This window comes from Rhamphochromis sp. 'chilingali', assembly GCF_963969265.1.
Source record: "Rhamphochromis sp. 'chilingali' genome assembly, chromosome: 5".
In the NCBI taxonomy this organism is placed as follows: Eukaryota; Metazoa; Chordata; class Actinopteri; order Cichliformes; family Cichlidae; genus Rhamphochromis; species Rhamphochromis sp. 'chilingali'.
This window is the reverse complement of record NC_137932.1, coordinates 4,986,910-5,004,542: the sequence shown is the minus strand read 5'-3', so window position 1 is coordinate 5,004,542 and position 17,633 is coordinate 4,986,910. Positions and strand designations below refer to the sequence as shown.

The 17,633-nt window shown below is 44.0% G+C and overlaps 2 protein-coding genes across 4 annotated transcripts in view; one reads left to right on the top strand and one right to left on the bottom strand.

Annotated features, from left to right (window-relative positions):
- Nucleotides 1–1,327, bottom strand: part of LOC308397058 (methylmalonate-semialdehyde/malonate-semialdehyde dehydrogenase [acylating], mitochondrial-like) — a gene marked incomplete at its 5' end in the record, with an annotated part of 7,556 nt that extends 6,229 nt beyond the window's left edge. The window contains one exon of the mRNA XM_080882778.1: nucleotides 1,282–1,327. Coding sequence (XP_080738904.1) covers nucleotides 1,282–1,327 — 46 coding nt within the window. The remainder of the gene's footprint in view (nucleotides 1–1,281) is intronic.
- A 131-nt stretch (nucleotides 1,328–1,458) lies between these two features.
- On the top strand, nucleotides 1,459–15,990 carry lrfn5b (leucine rich repeat and fibronectin type III domain containing 5b; the record flags this gene model as incomplete). Of its 3 annotated transcripts, XM_080883117.1 has the most annotated exons (7): nucleotides 1,463–1,935; nucleotides 2,034–2,271; nucleotides 7,868–8,783; nucleotides 9,560–9,734; nucleotides 12,799–13,132; nucleotides 14,094–14,394; nucleotides 14,522–15,990. In XM_080883117.1, exons 3-7 carry the CDS (start codon nucleotides 7,881–7,883, stop codon nucleotides 15,209–15,211), a joined length of 2,403 nt encoding a protein of 800 aa, XP_080739243.1. In that variant the 5' UTR covers nucleotides 1,463–1,935; nucleotides 2,034–2,271; nucleotides 7,868–7,880. The 3 variants fall into 3 exon arrangements, with proteins under 3 accessions (XP_080739244.1, XP_080739243.1, XP_080739242.1); XM_080883116.1 differs by having other exon boundaries at nucleotides 1,463–2,271; XM_080883118.1 differs by lacking the exons at nucleotides 14,094–14,394; nucleotides 14,522–15,990 and having other exon boundaries at nucleotides 1,459–2,271; nucleotides 12,799–13,136.
- Nucleotides 15,991–17,633: the final 1,643 nt, after the last annotated feature.

Here is a 17,633-nt window from a genome sequence, read left to right as displayed (position 1 = left end):
CTGCTAAACTCCCAGGAAGCATAAACTGTGGTATGAGTGGTATGGAGAAAAACAGTCTCAGCAAAGAAGCGTGTACACGCTGTTAAGTCATAATTATTTTTTGGTTTAACCTGTAAGTCATTTGATACATCAGTTTTTATGAGTGTAACCCTGTAACCTTTCTCCCTGTTATACAAGATTCTCCTCTCCCTCTCAGTGGGACGACTTTATTAAATAAGGTTAGATAATGTAAACATTAAGCGTGCTTTCTTAAATCCCGCTGTGTACCCCGCAGGTCATCTCTGCATGCGTGCGTGAGCTGCTGGGGATCACAGAGACCCTGTGGAGTCGCAGCATCACTGACCCTCCACGGGACACCGTGAGCCTATTTTTGGAGAAAAAGAGCCGGAGCGGCGAGCGAGCAGACAGCCTCACATACCAGCGGTTCCTGAGGGACATGCACCGGTGAAAGAAAGAAAGAAAAGCAAAGCAGGAAAGTCTGAATCACAACAGTAAAGGAACGCATCACAAAAAGCCTAAGACATGTCAGTGTCATTTCATATCACCAACTGTGAGCTCATGATGCAAGCTTGACATTAACACTTCCCACCAGCAAAATGCTAACATGTTCTTGATGTGGCTGGTTTAAAAAAAAAAATCATGCTCACAAGGATGCATTGATTCTGCAAATCTTTTGAGACAATAAAGTCATAGTGTGACATGTTTTCATACATGTACAGTTCGTGCACAAAAAGCTCATGCCCTTCCAGTTCTGGATAACAGTGAATGCTTAAACCACTTAGGCTATTCATATTGATCTCAAGTGGGTGTGTTGTAACTGGATGGAGTTATTGATCTAGAGTAGAGATCCTCAGGGTAATTCTTTTGGATGACAACAAACACCTATTTCAAAGTGCTGTAAGGCCCTGGGGTGGTATAGGTCATTGTTGTTACAGGAGCAAAAAAAACAACAAAAAAACCCAGCAAGTCCAAGAAAACTACAGTGCTGCTGCACTTGAATACACTTGTGCACATATAGGCTACTTTGCCAACTTGCACAAAAGGCCATAGGATCATTGCATCAGATAGGGATGGGTCCAGCGCCAAGCAGACCCACGGGGGAGCCGGGCCTTTCTCTTTCAGCCAACTCAACACTTTCTTGCCAATAATCTATGTAATACATGCAGCATTGTTCAGCTATAGCCTATTTTTGGCGTTCACCCACTAGAAGCACCTGCAGCAGCAGAGGTTTGATCCAAGAGAATGGATGGATTTTTCAATACCAGTCTTGCTTAAGCCTACGGGCTGCTTGTTGTTGCCTGGCTTTCTTAGCCTTCATGTCCTGCATGTCTGAATCTGCATCAGCATCTCAGCCCCATATTTTTTTTCTTCTTCATTTAATCAAATTGAATTCTTAGAGAATATCATAAGCTCAATCTACTCAACGTTCGTGCAGCAGAGTTCAGTCTCCATGAATAAATGATGATGCCTGCCTGTGAGATAGGCTGGGAGGCACTGCATCTGTCTGTGCACACAAATGGTCTCTGTGCAGCTCAGAGCGCACCGATTACCATTCCGAGCACAACACCTCTGGTCAGAAATGGAGCCGGGTCGGTGGTTGACAGTAGTCCGGGGGCAGTAAGGAGGGGAAGGGGAAGGGGAGGGGATATATTACGGCAGCAACCCTTCAGTCAATCTGGATTAACTCACACTGAACCCTGCGTCGCCAGCGAAAGCCCGTGAAAGCGATACGAACATCTGGCCGGATTGAGCACAGTAGCGGCAGCAGCAGCGGAAGCAGCAGTCGCTCACAGCGCTGCTGTAGATGTTAAAGCTGCCCGTCGCTACAAAGCTACAGAGGCGTTTTCTCTTCTGGAGCTGCATCCAGGCGGATGCGCAGTAGAGACGATCCCTATACAGCTGCAGCTTCAGAGCCACGCCGGGACCCTTCAGTTTGTGTGTGGTTTTTTTTCCTGTTTGTTTGGGGGGTTGCCTGTTGTCTAGTCCTTTTTTTCGATAGGGGGAATTAGAGTAACATTTTACCGCTCACACAGGATCGCAAAGGAGCCGTCCTTTATCTGCTGGTTATGGATTTCTTGAAGGGCATCGCTGGTTTCGCAGGCCGTCACATGCTGTAGGAACCAAGACGCGTGTTTCGGGACACCTGAATTATCTCCAGGCAGCACATTTCTTTTTTAAGGCAAGCCACTCTCGGTATGCCGCCAGCCCCCTTGGGAGGAAATAAGCTCAAACCCACCCTCCTGTGACTTGGCTCCATGTTTCAGCTACAAGGTAAAATAATAAAAAAAATCAGTATTTTACAGGCTGCCTTTGGTGTGAATTGGAGCGTGTGAACTCTTTTGCGGAGTCTGTCTTTCAAGAAGCGAAATATTGACTTGAAGTAGTTCTCTTAGGACCCGTCTGAATGCGCTCAGATTTTCCCTTGTGACATGGGTTGTGGCTGTAACCCCACCAGCCCAGGACCTGTACCGCAAGGTCAAAAAAAATCTCACACGCCAAGGAACATTTTTTTTAAAATTTATTTTTAGTATCCATTTGTATGTGTTTGGTGCTGCTTTTTTCCTCCCCCCTGATATAGGTGAAACTGAGAATAATGGCCGTGGTGGCTGTGATTCATGTGCAGGAAAAGGCTGATTTATTGCATGTGTTTTGTGTTTTCTTGTGTGTTTTAGAGAGATTTGTCTCTGGTGTGTTCTGGTCAAACCCATAACTGATATGCAAATTCCTCATCAGTAATTAAGCTGTGATGAAGTCTAAATGAGCCTAAACTGATAACAGGATTGTAAGTCTGTGGGATGAGGAGGAGGTGGTATGGGGGAAATGGTCCTAGTGATTTTTTTTTATTTTTATAAAGGATGAGGTATAATGGTCCTGTCTGAGGAGTGTTAGTTATCACGTATCTTATTATTCATGAGTGCCCGAGGCATGATTGTAACTGCTACACCAGTGAAACAAGGCCCACGCCTCATTTTGCTGCTTCTATTTGCTCTCTGTGCTCTGTGAATGCACTCAAATGTTGGTGCTTATGTGCTGCTTCCTTTCACTGACGGAGGAGGAGTGATGTGTGGCTCCTCAGCACCCGGGCTTTTCTGCAGACCAGCTCCACACTCGCTGACCGAAATTTGTCTCCCCACAAATTAGGTTTTGTGTAGCTTTTTTCCCCCACTGGAGAAGTGCTTGCATCCAGATCTGAAACTGAGATATGGCTCACACAAACTTGCACACCTGCTTCACACGTGTAGTATGTGAGAGATGCCTTATGGTTACACAACTTAATAAGGTAAAGGAGATTTATGCATTATTAAGCTTTTTTTTTTTAAAAAGACAATTTGGCTAGTGCTGCTACATGAGGTAGAAATCCAGTATCCTGGGGGTCTTTGAAAGAAGGAAAATGAGTCAGAAGGTGCGGAGATCTCATTATGGCTGATGGCTGCCCCCCTTCCCCTCACACACATGTAAATGATAACATGAGGGAGTCGTGCTGTCACCAATAGAAGTGTTTTTGCACTTCCTTTACCCGAAATTCACTTTGGAACTGACAGATGTGAGTATCTGCACACCTGCTGGTATGTATCATGCAGAATATTCAACTTGAGGAGGCCACATTGATATTCAGACTTAGTGTTTGAGGATTCTGTGTTCCCTTTCTACCAGAAGACAATCCCAGGTCATAAGCCCATCACTTCAGGGCACGTCGCAACGGTGCAAGAATTAAGATCACAAATCGGTGATCAGAATTTAAAATCTGTCACCTGCTTCAGTGAAATGCTCAAAGAAGAATATGCAAAGTGCTTATACGCCCCCGGTCACGAGGTGTCTAGTGTATCAAGGTGAATTTCTTGTGATGAAGGGGGAAAAATTACAAGAAGGCGATGTAAATGCTGATGAACTGCACTTCTGTTGATGCAGCTGGGTCTGCTTAGTATGCCGTCCGTCTGGCACGCATGTGGATGGGTAGACATGCACTCACGGGCTGAGAAATCATTTAATCTGCATCAGATTTCCCCATCAAGTCATTTTTGGTTTTAATACGTGCAAGACTGGGAAAAAAAATCCAATTCAATCCAGAATTAGCTGAGTGCACAATCTCCTCATCAGAAATGCTACAGTGGGTCTGCTCTGGCCTTCGAGCAAAAGAGTTGTCAAGGTCCTTTTCCTTCGGAGAGGACTCTTTGTTCTAAATAATATTAGGTTATCTGAAGAAGAAAAAAAATAAGCCACTGATTACATCTCACCCTAAAACTGACGTTTGCGGTGTTGCCATGGCATCAAGGCTGTCACCCAAAGAGCTATCACGTTCTAACATTTGCAGACTTTGTAAGAAGAAAAAAGAAAAACGAAAGGAAGCCAGGGTGTCACAGCACATGGCCACATTCACATGTGTTAGTGAGTTGGATGGTGCTTCACAGCATCGATGTTTGGTCTGCTGCTCTTACCTACACAAGCGTTTACCCGACAACATAGAATTTCTACCAGCTCAGTCAAAATATGATCCACTTCAGCAGATGCTGCGGCTCCATTTGCTCTCATAAAAGCAGGCAGGATGAGGAGCTGTTTCACTGTTTTGTCGATACCGTTTTACCGTCACGTTGCAGCATCAGTTTACCTCCTTGACACAACACAGCTTATATATATATATATATATATATGTATATGTATATATATATATATATATATATATATATATATATATATATATATATATATATATATATATATATATATATATATATATATATATATATATATATATATATATATATATATATATATATATATATATATATATATATATATATATATATATATATATATATATATATATATATATATGTATATATATATATATATATATATATATATATATATATGTATATATATATATATGTATATATATATATATATATATATATATATATATATATATATATATATATATATATATATATATATATATATATATATATATATATATATGTATATATATATATATATGTATATGTATATATATATATATATGTATATATATATATATATATATATATATATATATATATATATATATATATATATATGTATATATATACATATATATATATGGCAGTGTAGCAAATGTCCGGCCTCTCCACCCTCCACCACCTCCCACCGGCCAACTCAGGTGAGACGCAAACCGAGATGCCACCGCTGCCGTTGTGCCGACCTGCGTGGAGACGCTGGCAGACTTCATCTCATTATCTTCCCCTCCTCGCAGGGATGCTTTCCCTGATTTCCTGCCCAGACGCGGATTGCAGAGGCTTTCTCACATGAGCTCCAGCATAAGTTAGACCATCTGAAAACATATCCCCCATGACCTCACCGGCCGGATTGGCATGCAGCATGCTGCATAAGGTTTTTCTTGGCCAATGCCACCCCAGGGAGGCTATAGATACCCTCTCCTACTGTTAACTGCTACTGCTGCTGCTGCTGCACATGAATGTGTCTCTGTAGCTGGGGATGAGGAAGGGGGATTGTTGTGTAGTGATCTGGCTCTATTAGGCACAAATCCCCACCCACTGGTGTGTGTGCTTATGTGTGGGAGTGTGCTGTCAGTCTGTTCTTTTCTCCGAGGGTGAAAAGACCTGCTCGGAGGTAGTAAACGAACACTTGATTGACTAAGAAGGAGAGTATGGTTAATGCATCACTAGATTATCTGTTTTCTTGTTTATTTGTGGCCCTCCCAAGTCGCTCCACTATAATGAACAGGCCGACCTAGTGGATAATGATTTTCTGTGAGGTTTTGGGGGGGAGGTTGACATTTGAAGATGAAGTGTGTGATTGATGAATACATTGATTGATCATCTACTTATTTGTTCATGTACCTGATGAGTGCAACCTGTTATGCAAATCTCTGTGGAAGACCAGTAATTAAATGCAAATTGAGGAGACAGTAAGCGATATTTCCTGGCCCATCTAAGCAGCGAGCGGCTGTCCTTTTGTCCTCACAGAACAAATTTTGTAGAGATTACTGTTGCAACCATTCTCTTCACGTTTGGCTGAGTTTTCAGCCATGAAAAAAAAAATAGAAAGAAGAAGCCTCATCTCCACAGAGTGAATCAATATCGTGTCTTCAGCGCCATTCGAGTCTGGAAGTAGCAGGTCCTCTCTGCCTCATTGCACAACCAGAGGCCGTACCATTCAGAGTCAGAGCAGAAGGTGGTTGGCACACCAACGTGAACACACTTAGGCAGGCTGTCCTCTCACGCTTTGTGCGCGCACATAAAAAGTCGATAGTTTGCACACATACTTGGAAAGCACTACACACGGCTTTGCAGCACTGCTTCACGGTGAAGTCATCTGCTCTCTTTAAAGAGAGTCATGACAACATTAAATAATGATCCCACGGTCCATTTCTCGCCAGCTCAGATCGGTGCACCGCGGCTCCCCGCACACATCTTGTGGGATTTGATAACGTTGTCCCGTGTAAAAATGGGTCAGAAAAAGACATTTATTCTCCGCTGCTTCATCAGCAGCGTTCATGAAAATGTCATACCCAGCGTGCTCTCTCTCTCTCTCTGTCTCCAACAATATCATTCCTCCCCTTCCTATTATGGCCCATTTTAAAAGGAATGGTTCCTGCCTCCTCGTTAGGGCTGTAATACGTTTTACCCAGCTGTCAGCGAATGGCACCGCATGCCCTCGCATGGCAGGGTATCACACCTGTCCTGTCTGCTGTTTTCTTTACTCTATGATATTTTCTTCATTCTCACTCTATCAAGGTTATTACACCGGGAGTTGTGTGTCACCGCTCCAGTGCAACAGAATCTTTTGAAACATGAAGGCACTCAGTTGACAGGCCTCTCTGCTAAGGCTGGAATTTTTTTAACTGTTTTTTTTTCTTCTGCACACTCTTAGAGTCCCAACACGGACAATAGAGGCATTACCGGCAAACCACAGGAAGCTGTAATCATAAATCAGCCGTTCTCGTCTGTATTTAAAGGTCGGCCTTTGGATTTTCACCCAGGTTGTGGGATTGGATCTCCTGTTCTCTGTGTTTGATTTGATTGGTGTCCTTTTCTGTGTGCTGTAATTGGACACCCAGAGGGCTGAATATTGCATGTTCAACCAAAAAAAGGAGAAAGAAAAAGAGTAAATATAATCTCGACTTCTGTCACTCTTGCTCTGGTACATCTGATCTCCAAAGTCTTACTTTTATGAGATGCTATATCCCTGACAATGTCTCAGGATGCATCAAATGGATCCCTCCTTATTCCCCCCACATCTCAGCTGTGTCATAAGTAAGAGCAGCATCAGGGAGAGAAGAGAGAAAATCAATAACAAGGCATAGCACATCTTCGCTGAGGCACAGGGCCCAATCATCCCTTCCTATTGGCGATATGATCCTGGGAGATATCAGGATAATTCTGATGAGACCCTGGACTGCCAGTCTAGACTTTCATCCTTCTGTACACAAACATAAAAGGACTGGCATGATCATATATTTAAAAAAGTATGATCAGAGGAGTAGGGGCTTAGAAGGAGAGCTGTCACAAAAACCTTACAAGACTACCAGGGATGTTTCACTCTCAAGTCGGCAGGTGACTAATTAGTTTCATGTCTAATGGTGCAGCATTTATTGTTTGTTCAGGCATCGATTTGCTTAGCTTCTTGCTCAGACTTTGCGCTATAAAAACGAGAGCTGTGAGCTGACAGTAATAGTGTTTGCAGCCTAGTGGAAAATCTTTAACTTTGCAGAGCAGAATTGCCCATTTTTCTTTCCTTTTTTAAATGTGACTTTGCCCAGCTTGAATTATAGATCTCAGGGTTTGCACTTGTTGCCATTTTCACAAACAGCTTGATCATCTCTGTCTCTCATTCGTTTATTTTTTAGGCGCATCAACCTGATGACAAGCCAAATGGAGTCTCTCCTGGTGTATCTGATCATCCTCGGTGTGGCTGTGAAGGCCCACAAAGTTCAAATCTGTCCCAAACGCTGCGTCTGCCAGGTGCTTAACCCTAATTTGGCCACACTGTGTGACAAAAAGGGGCTTCTGTTTGTGCCCCCTAACATTGACAGGCACACGGTGGAGATGCGTCTTGGGGATAACTTTGTAACCAGCATCAAACGCAAAGACTTTGCAAACATGACCAAGCTGGTGGATCTGACTCTGTCTCGGAACACTATTGGCTCCATCGCGCCTCACGCGTTCAGAGATCTGGAGAACCTACGAGCTCTTCACCTCGACAGCAACCGGCTTACCCGCATCAACAACGACACCTTCAGCGGCATGTCCAAGCTGCACCACCTCATCCTCAACAACAACCAGCTCACCCACATCCAAAGCGGGGCCTTTAATGACCTGACAGCACTGGAGGAGCTGGACCTGTCTTACAACAACTTGGAAAGCGCCCCCTGGGTGGCCATTCAGAGGATGTCCAATCTCCATACGCTCAATTTGGATCACAACATGCTCAGCTACATCCCAGAGGGCACCTTCTCTGGGTTGCAGAAGCTTAAGCGATTGGATGTGACCTCCAACAAGCTCCAGAAGCTTCCTCCTGATCCTATTTTCCAGAGAGCTGGGGTCCTGGCAACATCTGGGAAAATGGGGCCTACATCGTTCGCACTGAGCTTTGGGGGCAACCCACTGAGGTGTAACTGTGAGCTTCTTTGGCTGCGGAGGTTGCAGAGGGAGGATGATCTGGAGACCTGTGCTTCACCGCAACACCTCGCCGGACGCTATTTCTGGACTGTTTCGGAAGAGGAGTTCCTGTGCGAGCCTCCTCTCATCACCAGGTACTCTCAGGTACGTCTTCGAGTTAAGCTGTGGACCGTTAAGACGCAATATTCTGTACTGCTTCACTCTGAGCCACACATCGGATTTTGCCTTAGTTAATCCAAGGTTGCACTATTTGCTGCCTTTGACTGTCACACCAAATATTAGCTTTGTGATTCAGAGAACTCTTACAAGAGTTGTGGGACTCATCTGGGCCACTCAGCTCGCAAATCATAAAAAATAAAGTGCTTGAAAAATGAAATCAAACTGCAGCACCTGATGGTGTTTTTAGAGGAGTTCTTTGGTCAGATTTTCAGTTTTAATAAAGCTATTTGCAGTTTAGCGATGGAACCGCAGTGCAGCTCTCAATACACAGTGGAAGCTCGGACTGATTCTATCCTTGCATCCAAACAAAATTATCTGATCAAATCCTTGCCAAAGAACTACAGATATATCATCTCATTTACATTCAGCAGACCTATTTTGCATAATTGCAGAGAAAATGAACTTATATTTGGACTCAAGCGTATGAACTGCGATGTACTGTCTCATTGATGATCTTCCCGTTATAATAATGCTAATTCAGTAACGTGACAATGATCAATTGCTGATTACATTCACAGGGAATGAGATTGTGAAACGCAACATCATCAGTAACGGCATTAATAATAATATCTAAGCCACACCGTGCAGCACAAAAGTACTTCTGTGTGTAATTTGTGTTTTTCAGTTTTGATCAGGGTCTTTATCTAATTGGTGTTAAAAGAAGCTCTCGCTCTGATTGCCTGTTCCTCCCTTTGCCTCAGGAGCTGCGAGCTTTGGAGGGTCAGAGTGTGACTCTGCGCTGCAAGGCTAGGGGCGACCCTGACCCCATTATCCACTGGATTGCACCTGATGGACGCCTTATGTCCAACTCCTCCAGGGCTGTAGTCCACACCGACGGCACGCTGGACATCCTAATCAGCACTGTCAAGGACTCCGGTCTGTTTACACTGCACTGACTGGGCTTTTATGTTGTTGACGGAGCGGAATTAGTTGTTTGCTTGCACATAAGCATGGAAGGCTGTAGTATTTACCTACACCGGGTGATAAAGTTTTGAGTGTGGAGACGTGCCTGTGTGCTTATTCGTGGCAAAGTTCCTGTCATATGCATCTGTTTGCAAAGAAATGTGTTTTGACACTTTTACTTGTTAACAATTAACATTTTAGATACCTGAAATTTTCCAGAAACAGTGTCTAACATCTTGAAACACATTCGTATTCACTATCGCCAGCAGCCGAAGCTAAAGGTCCTTTTTAAGCTCCTTGTGCCGGTGTAAGTACTGTTTCTGCTTTAGCTTTGAAGGAAGTTGGAGTGACGGGACGTGCTGTGTGACTAGTCTAGATGTAAGTGTTGACTGATCAAACACACAAGCAAAACTATCAAAAGCTACTGCCATTATAAGCTCCAGCTGGTGAAACATTTGGCAGGAAACACAGACCTCCCCATGCTAGCCTTTAAAATGGCACGAAAGCTCAGAGAGGTGAACTGATAGTGGACTCCAGGCTGTATTGAGCTTATGTGCAACACAAGCTACATGATGTGATTTGCACTCATCAAAGCGAAATGTTAAAAAATCTTCACTAGCAATGTTCATCAGTTTGATACGAGGTGTCGACCACAGTGAAGCTATGTGGACAGAACGTGCAGAGACCGAAACAGGATTAGAAAGAAAAATAAAAGACCACAGCAAGAGGTGATGCTGTATTACCATCCGCTGGCTGACTATTACATCATTTTAGAGTTTCTGTTAGTGCTGCTTAGGTAAAAAACTTGGAATTTGATATCTAGTTGCTCAGGACTTCCACAGTGGGTACTTATACCGAGGTAGTCCTTAGAACTGTCCTGATTCAAAGCAGAAGCTTTTCAAGTACAACACTAGAAAGATTAGATATTTTGTATTAATTAGTCCATAAGTGCTGGAAGGCTGAGCTTGTTTTCCTTTGGAGAGAGCTAGGTGATGTTTTTCCAATGTTTCCAGTCTGAAGCCAGAAGTGACCATAAATAAGAGGGGAGGGGGGTGCTAAGTAAAAGCTACTGTTGAAAGAACAGACTGGATGGGTGTTTTGCACAGATCGCATATCTGGTAATTAGTGCTAAGTAACATAAAAATGAAATACCAGAATTTGACTCGCAGAGCACAGACTTCTTGGACGATCTGTTAGTCCAATTAGGCACACAGAAAGCACTTTTATTTGTCAGATATTTGCATTAAGAGTGCAGTGAAAAGCACCAACACCATAAACATCAAGTCTGGTCCAGTTCACTCATTTAAATTGTTTACGGTGAAGCCTCGTAGAGAGCTACTGGCTATATCCGCCTGTCTTGGCAACCATCTGTCTGCACAGAATGACCCCTAAAAATGCACAATTTGAAAACTGCACAGTTGTCATGAATGGGGAAATCAGCTAGAAGGACTGAAACTGTTTTTGTAACCTTTGGTTTTTTTTTTAAATTCAATTTATTTGATGTGTTTTTGCTGGAAATAGTCGCATTTCAGCATGGGAGTTTATCACTGACTAGCCTTTTGGAGTCAGCCTCAGGGGACCATTTGAAAAACTGCAGTTTTTGCCTTGTATCCAAAGAAATTTTCACACAAAGTCAGTAAAAACAAATGTAGTCAAGCATAAATTTGTACAGGATGGAAAGAACGGACAAAAAAGCAGGTGAAAAATATCCCACTACCTCCATTTCAGTTCATTTCAGTTTATTCTGGTGTTATAATTCACATCAGCAGAGCCGGAGGATCCTCTAAGGTCAGAGTAATGTATAATTCAGAAACACAGAGAGTATGCATGGCTCTGTGCTTTGTTTGTAACCACTCTGATTTGTCTGCACTACCGTTACACCAAGCAGACGAGGAAGTTGTACAATGATCACAGTGCACAAGAGAATATACAGTACTGTGCAAATGTCTTGAGCCACTCCTCATTTCTTTATATTTGGTTAGGAAAATTGGAAACAGGTGCAGTGACTTAGTGAAGCAAGTGTAATTATATATGGAAATACAGACTATGAGGAACAAATAGAGTTTTTACAATTGTAACAAAGTTGAAAGCCAATGTTTGATATGGTCACCTTTATTCTTCAACACAGCCTGAACTCTCTTAGGCGACTTCTTGTCATTTCTTCAAGTAGTCTTCATGAATAGTTCTCTGGGCTTCTTGAAGGACATTCAAAGCTCTTCTTTGGATGTTTTTCCCTTTTATTCTGTTCTCTGTCAAGATTATCTCACACTGCTTCAGTAATGTTGAGGTCCTTGCTCCAGAGAGGTCAATCCATGACTGATAGTGTTCTATTGTGTGTATTTCTCTGTTTAGCTATGCTTTTACTGCACCGGCTCATGTATTGCATGATGGATCAAAATGTTAGGGTACCTTTCTGCATTTATATATCCACACATGTTTAGAAGATCCACAAAAGTGGCTAAATGCAGAGCCTCCACCATGTTTTAGAGATGTTTTATAGATGGCTGTAGACGGTTACTGTTGTACTTCTCTCCTGACCTCCTCTATATTGTCAAAAATTTGAGCCAAATTTTTCAAATTTGGATTTGGCACTCCATAAGACCTGTTGCCACTGACTTTCAGTCCGGTTCTTGTGTAATTTGGCATACCTCAGACTTTTCTCCCTGTTTCCCTTCCTTAAGAAGGGCTTATTGACAGTCACATTTCCACTGAAGTGTATCAGAAATGGCTTGGACAGTAAATGGATTAGCTGAACATCCAGATGCATCTAACAGGTCTTTGCTGATTTTTTTTCCTGTTATTTCTTAAGGTTATGACTTTCAGAAACTGTTCATCTTCTGTAGATGTTGTTGTTGCACAAATAAGTATCATCTTTGGCATTTTCTGATAGATTCAGCGGAAGAAATTGGAACTAATAATATATATAATTGGTTCTTTGCCAAGCTCTCTATTACACATTTCTGACCCACAGGGCTTATTTGTACATTGTGATGAATTTAAGGCAGGAGAAAGTTAATCTGTTTGGTTTTTGTTTCAGGTTCCTTTACCTGTGTGGCTTCCAACCCAGCCGGAGAGGCCCACAGTGCAGTAAAGCTGGTCATTACCAAACTCCCTCACATCACCAATAACACAGTCGAGGAGCAGGAGCGTGACCCCGGCTCATCAGATATCGCCACAGTGACCAAGACGGGGGCAGAGGCAGGAGGGGTGCCTCTGGGGAATGCAAAGACGAGCCAGGAGAAGAAAGTAGTAATTGCTGAGGCCACCTCGACCTCAGCTCTGGTCAAGTTCAACTTCCACAGGAGTATTCCTGGAATCCGCATGTTTCAGATCCAATATAATGGGACGTACGATGATTCATTGGTATACAGGTGAGCAGATGTGAAGAAGAAAAAGCTCCTTTTCTTACTGCCCAACAAACTTTAAAGCTGAATCTAAGCATATGTATGCGTTCCACGGCCCTTGTTTTACCTTCACGGTGTTTGAATCTCTAAATCACTTTGGATGTTTAGTCATTAAGAAATGGACCTGGCTGTCAACGCGATTATTTGTGGCGTCTATTAATCCTATCAGGAAGACAGACTAATGCGCTGTATCTGACTTCTCATTCTTCGACTCGTAATCTCCCCTTGCTGGAGTGTGTCATTTACGACGTGCAGAAGCTTGATAATGCTTAATCAACAAAATCAAAACAGAATGTCAGCACTAAGCTGAGGACTCATAGGAAGATGAAAGACTAGTCTTCCACAGTTTTTACAAAAAAAGCATCAGAGGCTTCACACATGCCCATCTGAGGAACTGGCGTACACAGGATACTTTCATCTCTGCACCCTTTCACCGCATATTTTGTGCTAATCACTGTGATATGATAGGATCATTTCGCAAGATACCCCACTGCCCCCCACCACCACCCTTTTTTTTCTCCCTAAATGAACTTCAAAGTCAGTAACACATATGGTGTTTCAGCCGCGGCCACAGAATTAAAGAGACATTAAAGAGTTGTGTCCCGTCCTGTAATCTTGATGTTGTGAACAAACGGGGGATCCGCGTGTCCCCAGCTACCGAAGCAACCTTTTATCTGTAATGATGTTTGAGAGAATAAATCAAATGTCACAAAAGATTACGCCTAGACAGATCGTAAATAGCCCCCTGAGAGATAAATGATTGTCATGTCATTTTTATCCCTACAAAACAATAAGGCTGATAATCTGATTTGCTCTGTCTCCTTTCATTCAGCCTTCTCTAATCTAAAGTATGTCGGAACAGTCACAAAGCCTTTTCTTCTTTTTCTTCTTCTTCTTCTTCTTCTTCTTCTTCTTCTTTTTTTTACAGGATGATACCCCCGACCAGTAAGAGCATCTTAGTAAACAACCTGGCGGCTGGTACGCACTACGACTTGTGCGTGTTGGCCATCTATGACGACCAGGTGACCTCGCTGACTGCCACCAGAGTGATTGGTTGCATCCACTTTACCACTGAGCCGCAGTACCTGAGATGCCATTTCATGCAGTCCCAGTTTCTCGGTGGTACCATTGTGGTTATCATCGGAGGGATTATCGTGGCGTCTGTGCTCGCTTTTATCATCTTCCTCATTGTGCGTTATCGGGTGTGTAACCAAGGGGATACAGATAAGGTCAGTGGGCGACGATTCCTTGCATTTTGTTCTTTTAATCCTTATTAGTTCTGTCTGTATTGAAATGTGTGTCTCATAGATTTGCTTTCATTCCTCTCGCTCTTGCCTTCTCCCTGTCTCCTGTCAGGCACTAGAGATGGGGGATATTAGGTCACTGAGCAGTGATGGACAGCTACAGGGCTGTGGGATTCCCAAGTCCCTCTCTAAGCAGGTTCTGCGGCCAGAGAAGAATGACAAGGACTGCCTCCGTGTCGCCCTGCCTGCCCCGGAGCCAGCCAAGCAGCGACCGCCTGTCGTGGTGGCATCCACGAAACCGTCTGTCCCTGACTGCACGGTCTCTACCTCAGCTGGAAGTCACAGCTGGCACCCAGCCTCCCCGGGCACTCCGAGACCCAAGCATTCGACCGCTCCGACAAAACCCTCTGAGGCTCGCCGAGCTGAAGCAGATGTCGAGCTCGACAACATGAACCGGAATAACTCGTCGGATGTGAAAACGGCCCAAGCCATCACTCTCGCTGTACCAGGCCAGCCCACCAAGTTGACTGCCATCCCCAGGGCTCCGCGGCCCCATCAAGTTGCTCGACAATACATGACTGTTCCCGCAGGAGGGGCGAGGGTGAACCGCAGGCACTCGTTCAACGCAGAGTCGTACGCGGAGCGCTGCTACGTGGCCTACCCAAAAACCGGGGCCAGCCTGCGCTCCAAACGCAGCCTGTCAATGAGCGGAGAGCTGCCGCAGCTCGAGAGCACAACAAACATTCGCCGGGCCAGGGACAAGCTCTCGAGGTCTGAGTGGCTTCTGGAGAGCACTTTATGATTTTGAAGTTTTGCTACCTGCGCTCTCTTGGATTGCTGGATTGGATTTGTGGCCCGTGGTGAGCAGACAGGATTTTATGCCATGGGGTTTTTTTTGTTTTGTTTTTTGTGTTGTTGTTTTGGAGCTTTTGTGCTCTTTGTTGAAGGACCTGTAGGCTTCTCTCGTATATCTGGGAGAAGGCAGGCGACACAGGGTTTACGGGAAAAGTTTCACATTTGTTTTCTACCTTATAACCTATCAAAGTCTTCTTTATAACAGAGTTTGATCAAACTTTGATGAAAGGCACAACAATGTATAAATCAAACTTCATGTACAAAACAAAACATGTTTTAGTTGTGTGAGATACTATATATCTCAGTACAACCGTAAGTGTTCATGTGGTATCGAATGCAGTAACCTGGACAATACTGTATTATAACAGAAGCATCGCACAGGGGATGGGGTTATTATACTTAACAATCTCATTGCCTGTTACTTAAAGTGATACAATCTCTGTAGACTACACGATTCTTGTCTCCAGCTCTGCAGACAGTGACATGTCTTAATTACTTTGGATGTGGTTTTGGAGAGATTACGAATGTGCTTTACATCCCAGAGGTGTAGGAAAAGAATGTAGTAGACTGACAGCCCTCTATCTTTTCATCCCCACCCAGCCCACCCCCAGACACAGCACAATGCAGCATTTCTTTGTGTGTGTGTGTGTGTGTGTGTGTGTGTGTGTGTGTGTGTGTGTGTGTGTGTGTGTGTGTGTGTGTGTGTGTGTGTGTGTGTGTGGCACAAGTCGACTCAGCCTAATACTGCCCTCCGGTTTGAATCGATACATTTTTATCACGTAATTACACGAAGACTCAACTCTGATAGGATTCCTGTCATGACTGATTTGAGCGACGATTGAGCCAACACCCACAGCGTGACAAGGTGCGGGAAGTAATCTGATGTTACGCGTGGATCCAGGGGAATGATTCATTTTCATGTTTTTGCTTTGTTTGTGTTTCCCCCCCCCCCTAACTTACTGAAGTGATCGTGTCATGCCGATGACAACCATTGTAAATCAAATGAAATGTAAGAGAAACGGTGACTGGGAGGACGTCTGCTCTTGGTTTTTTGCTGTTGTTTCTGTTTGATGTTTACCAGTATAAATAAACCAGTGATTTAAAAACCAAAAACACCACAAAAATAAAAGGAGGGGCTAGATTCATCTCATTTTCAGCTTCTCTGGTTCATCTTCCCCTGCAATTAGAGCCCTGTTTCCGGACAAAATAATAGCTGAATCCCTTAGTTCTCTTCGAGCTCTGCAACTCAAAGTAGTAGTTGCCTCTGAGCCTTTGTATTTGTTCAAAGAGAGGAGGGAAGCGGATGATGAAAAGAGGCCACGTTTGTCACGCCCCTCGCCTGCGTATCTCCTCAGTCATCTGACAGCAGCGCCGTGCCTGTGCCCTCCGACAGCAGCCTCTGCAAAAAAAAAAGAAAAAAATCCTGCGGCAGGAGAGGTTAAACACAACCTCCGCAGTGGGAACTTGCGCATGACTAATTTCTACAGTTACAGTAACGACTCCGTGATATCAGGACTGACATGAAGTGCATTATCCCCCTTGCAATACGAGCTCTGATTCACGGTGTATTTTGGTGGTTTCATGCTGCCTGATTGATTTTTTTTCTTCATACTTGCTATACATGAATGTGCTGGTGTGCCTCTAATAATAAAGCCTTGCGTAGGGAAAACCTGTTAAGAAAGAGCCGCACGGAGACTGTGTAAGACATAAGTGAACCGCTATCACCCAAACACACTGCATTCAGGCACTGATTTATATATTTTTTAAATTATTTCTCGCTCATTACGGGTGATTAAAAATGCTGAGAAGCTTGGCCTGAACCTCGGTTCAGTCTTTGGCGAGAGCCAGAGGTGTGTGTTAATAATAGATGCTTTTCTGGAAAGAGAAAGAGACGGAGAGAAAGGAGGGGAGGCGGTGCAGTGAGGAGAAGATGGAAGGTTTTGTGAAACAAATACGGCGAGGAGGGTTTGGAGGCTGAGAGTCACGGGGGTGACGGTGAAGAAACGGAGAGGAGAGCGAGAGGTGCAGAGAAGAAAGCGAAGCAGCTCGTAGACTGAGAGGGAGACGAGAAAAGAGGAGGAGGAGGAGGAGGAGGGCACGGGGAGCCTGGCGTAAAGGGAGAATGTAGAGCAGAACAGGACGCGGAGTGCGGGAGACAGGGAAGAGAGCATCCTTTGTAAGCCAGCCATGCAGCTTCTGGCTCTTCGATATTCAGCGCACCTCCACAAAGATGGCAAGGGAGGGGACTGTGTGAGGGGGTGGGTGGCGGGGGCTGGATGAAGAAGGGGCAGCAAGGAGGTGAGCCTGGGTGATAGACCTTTGGGTGGTGGAGGTCTGGCAGATATAGGAGCAGTTCGAGCCCTGCGGCC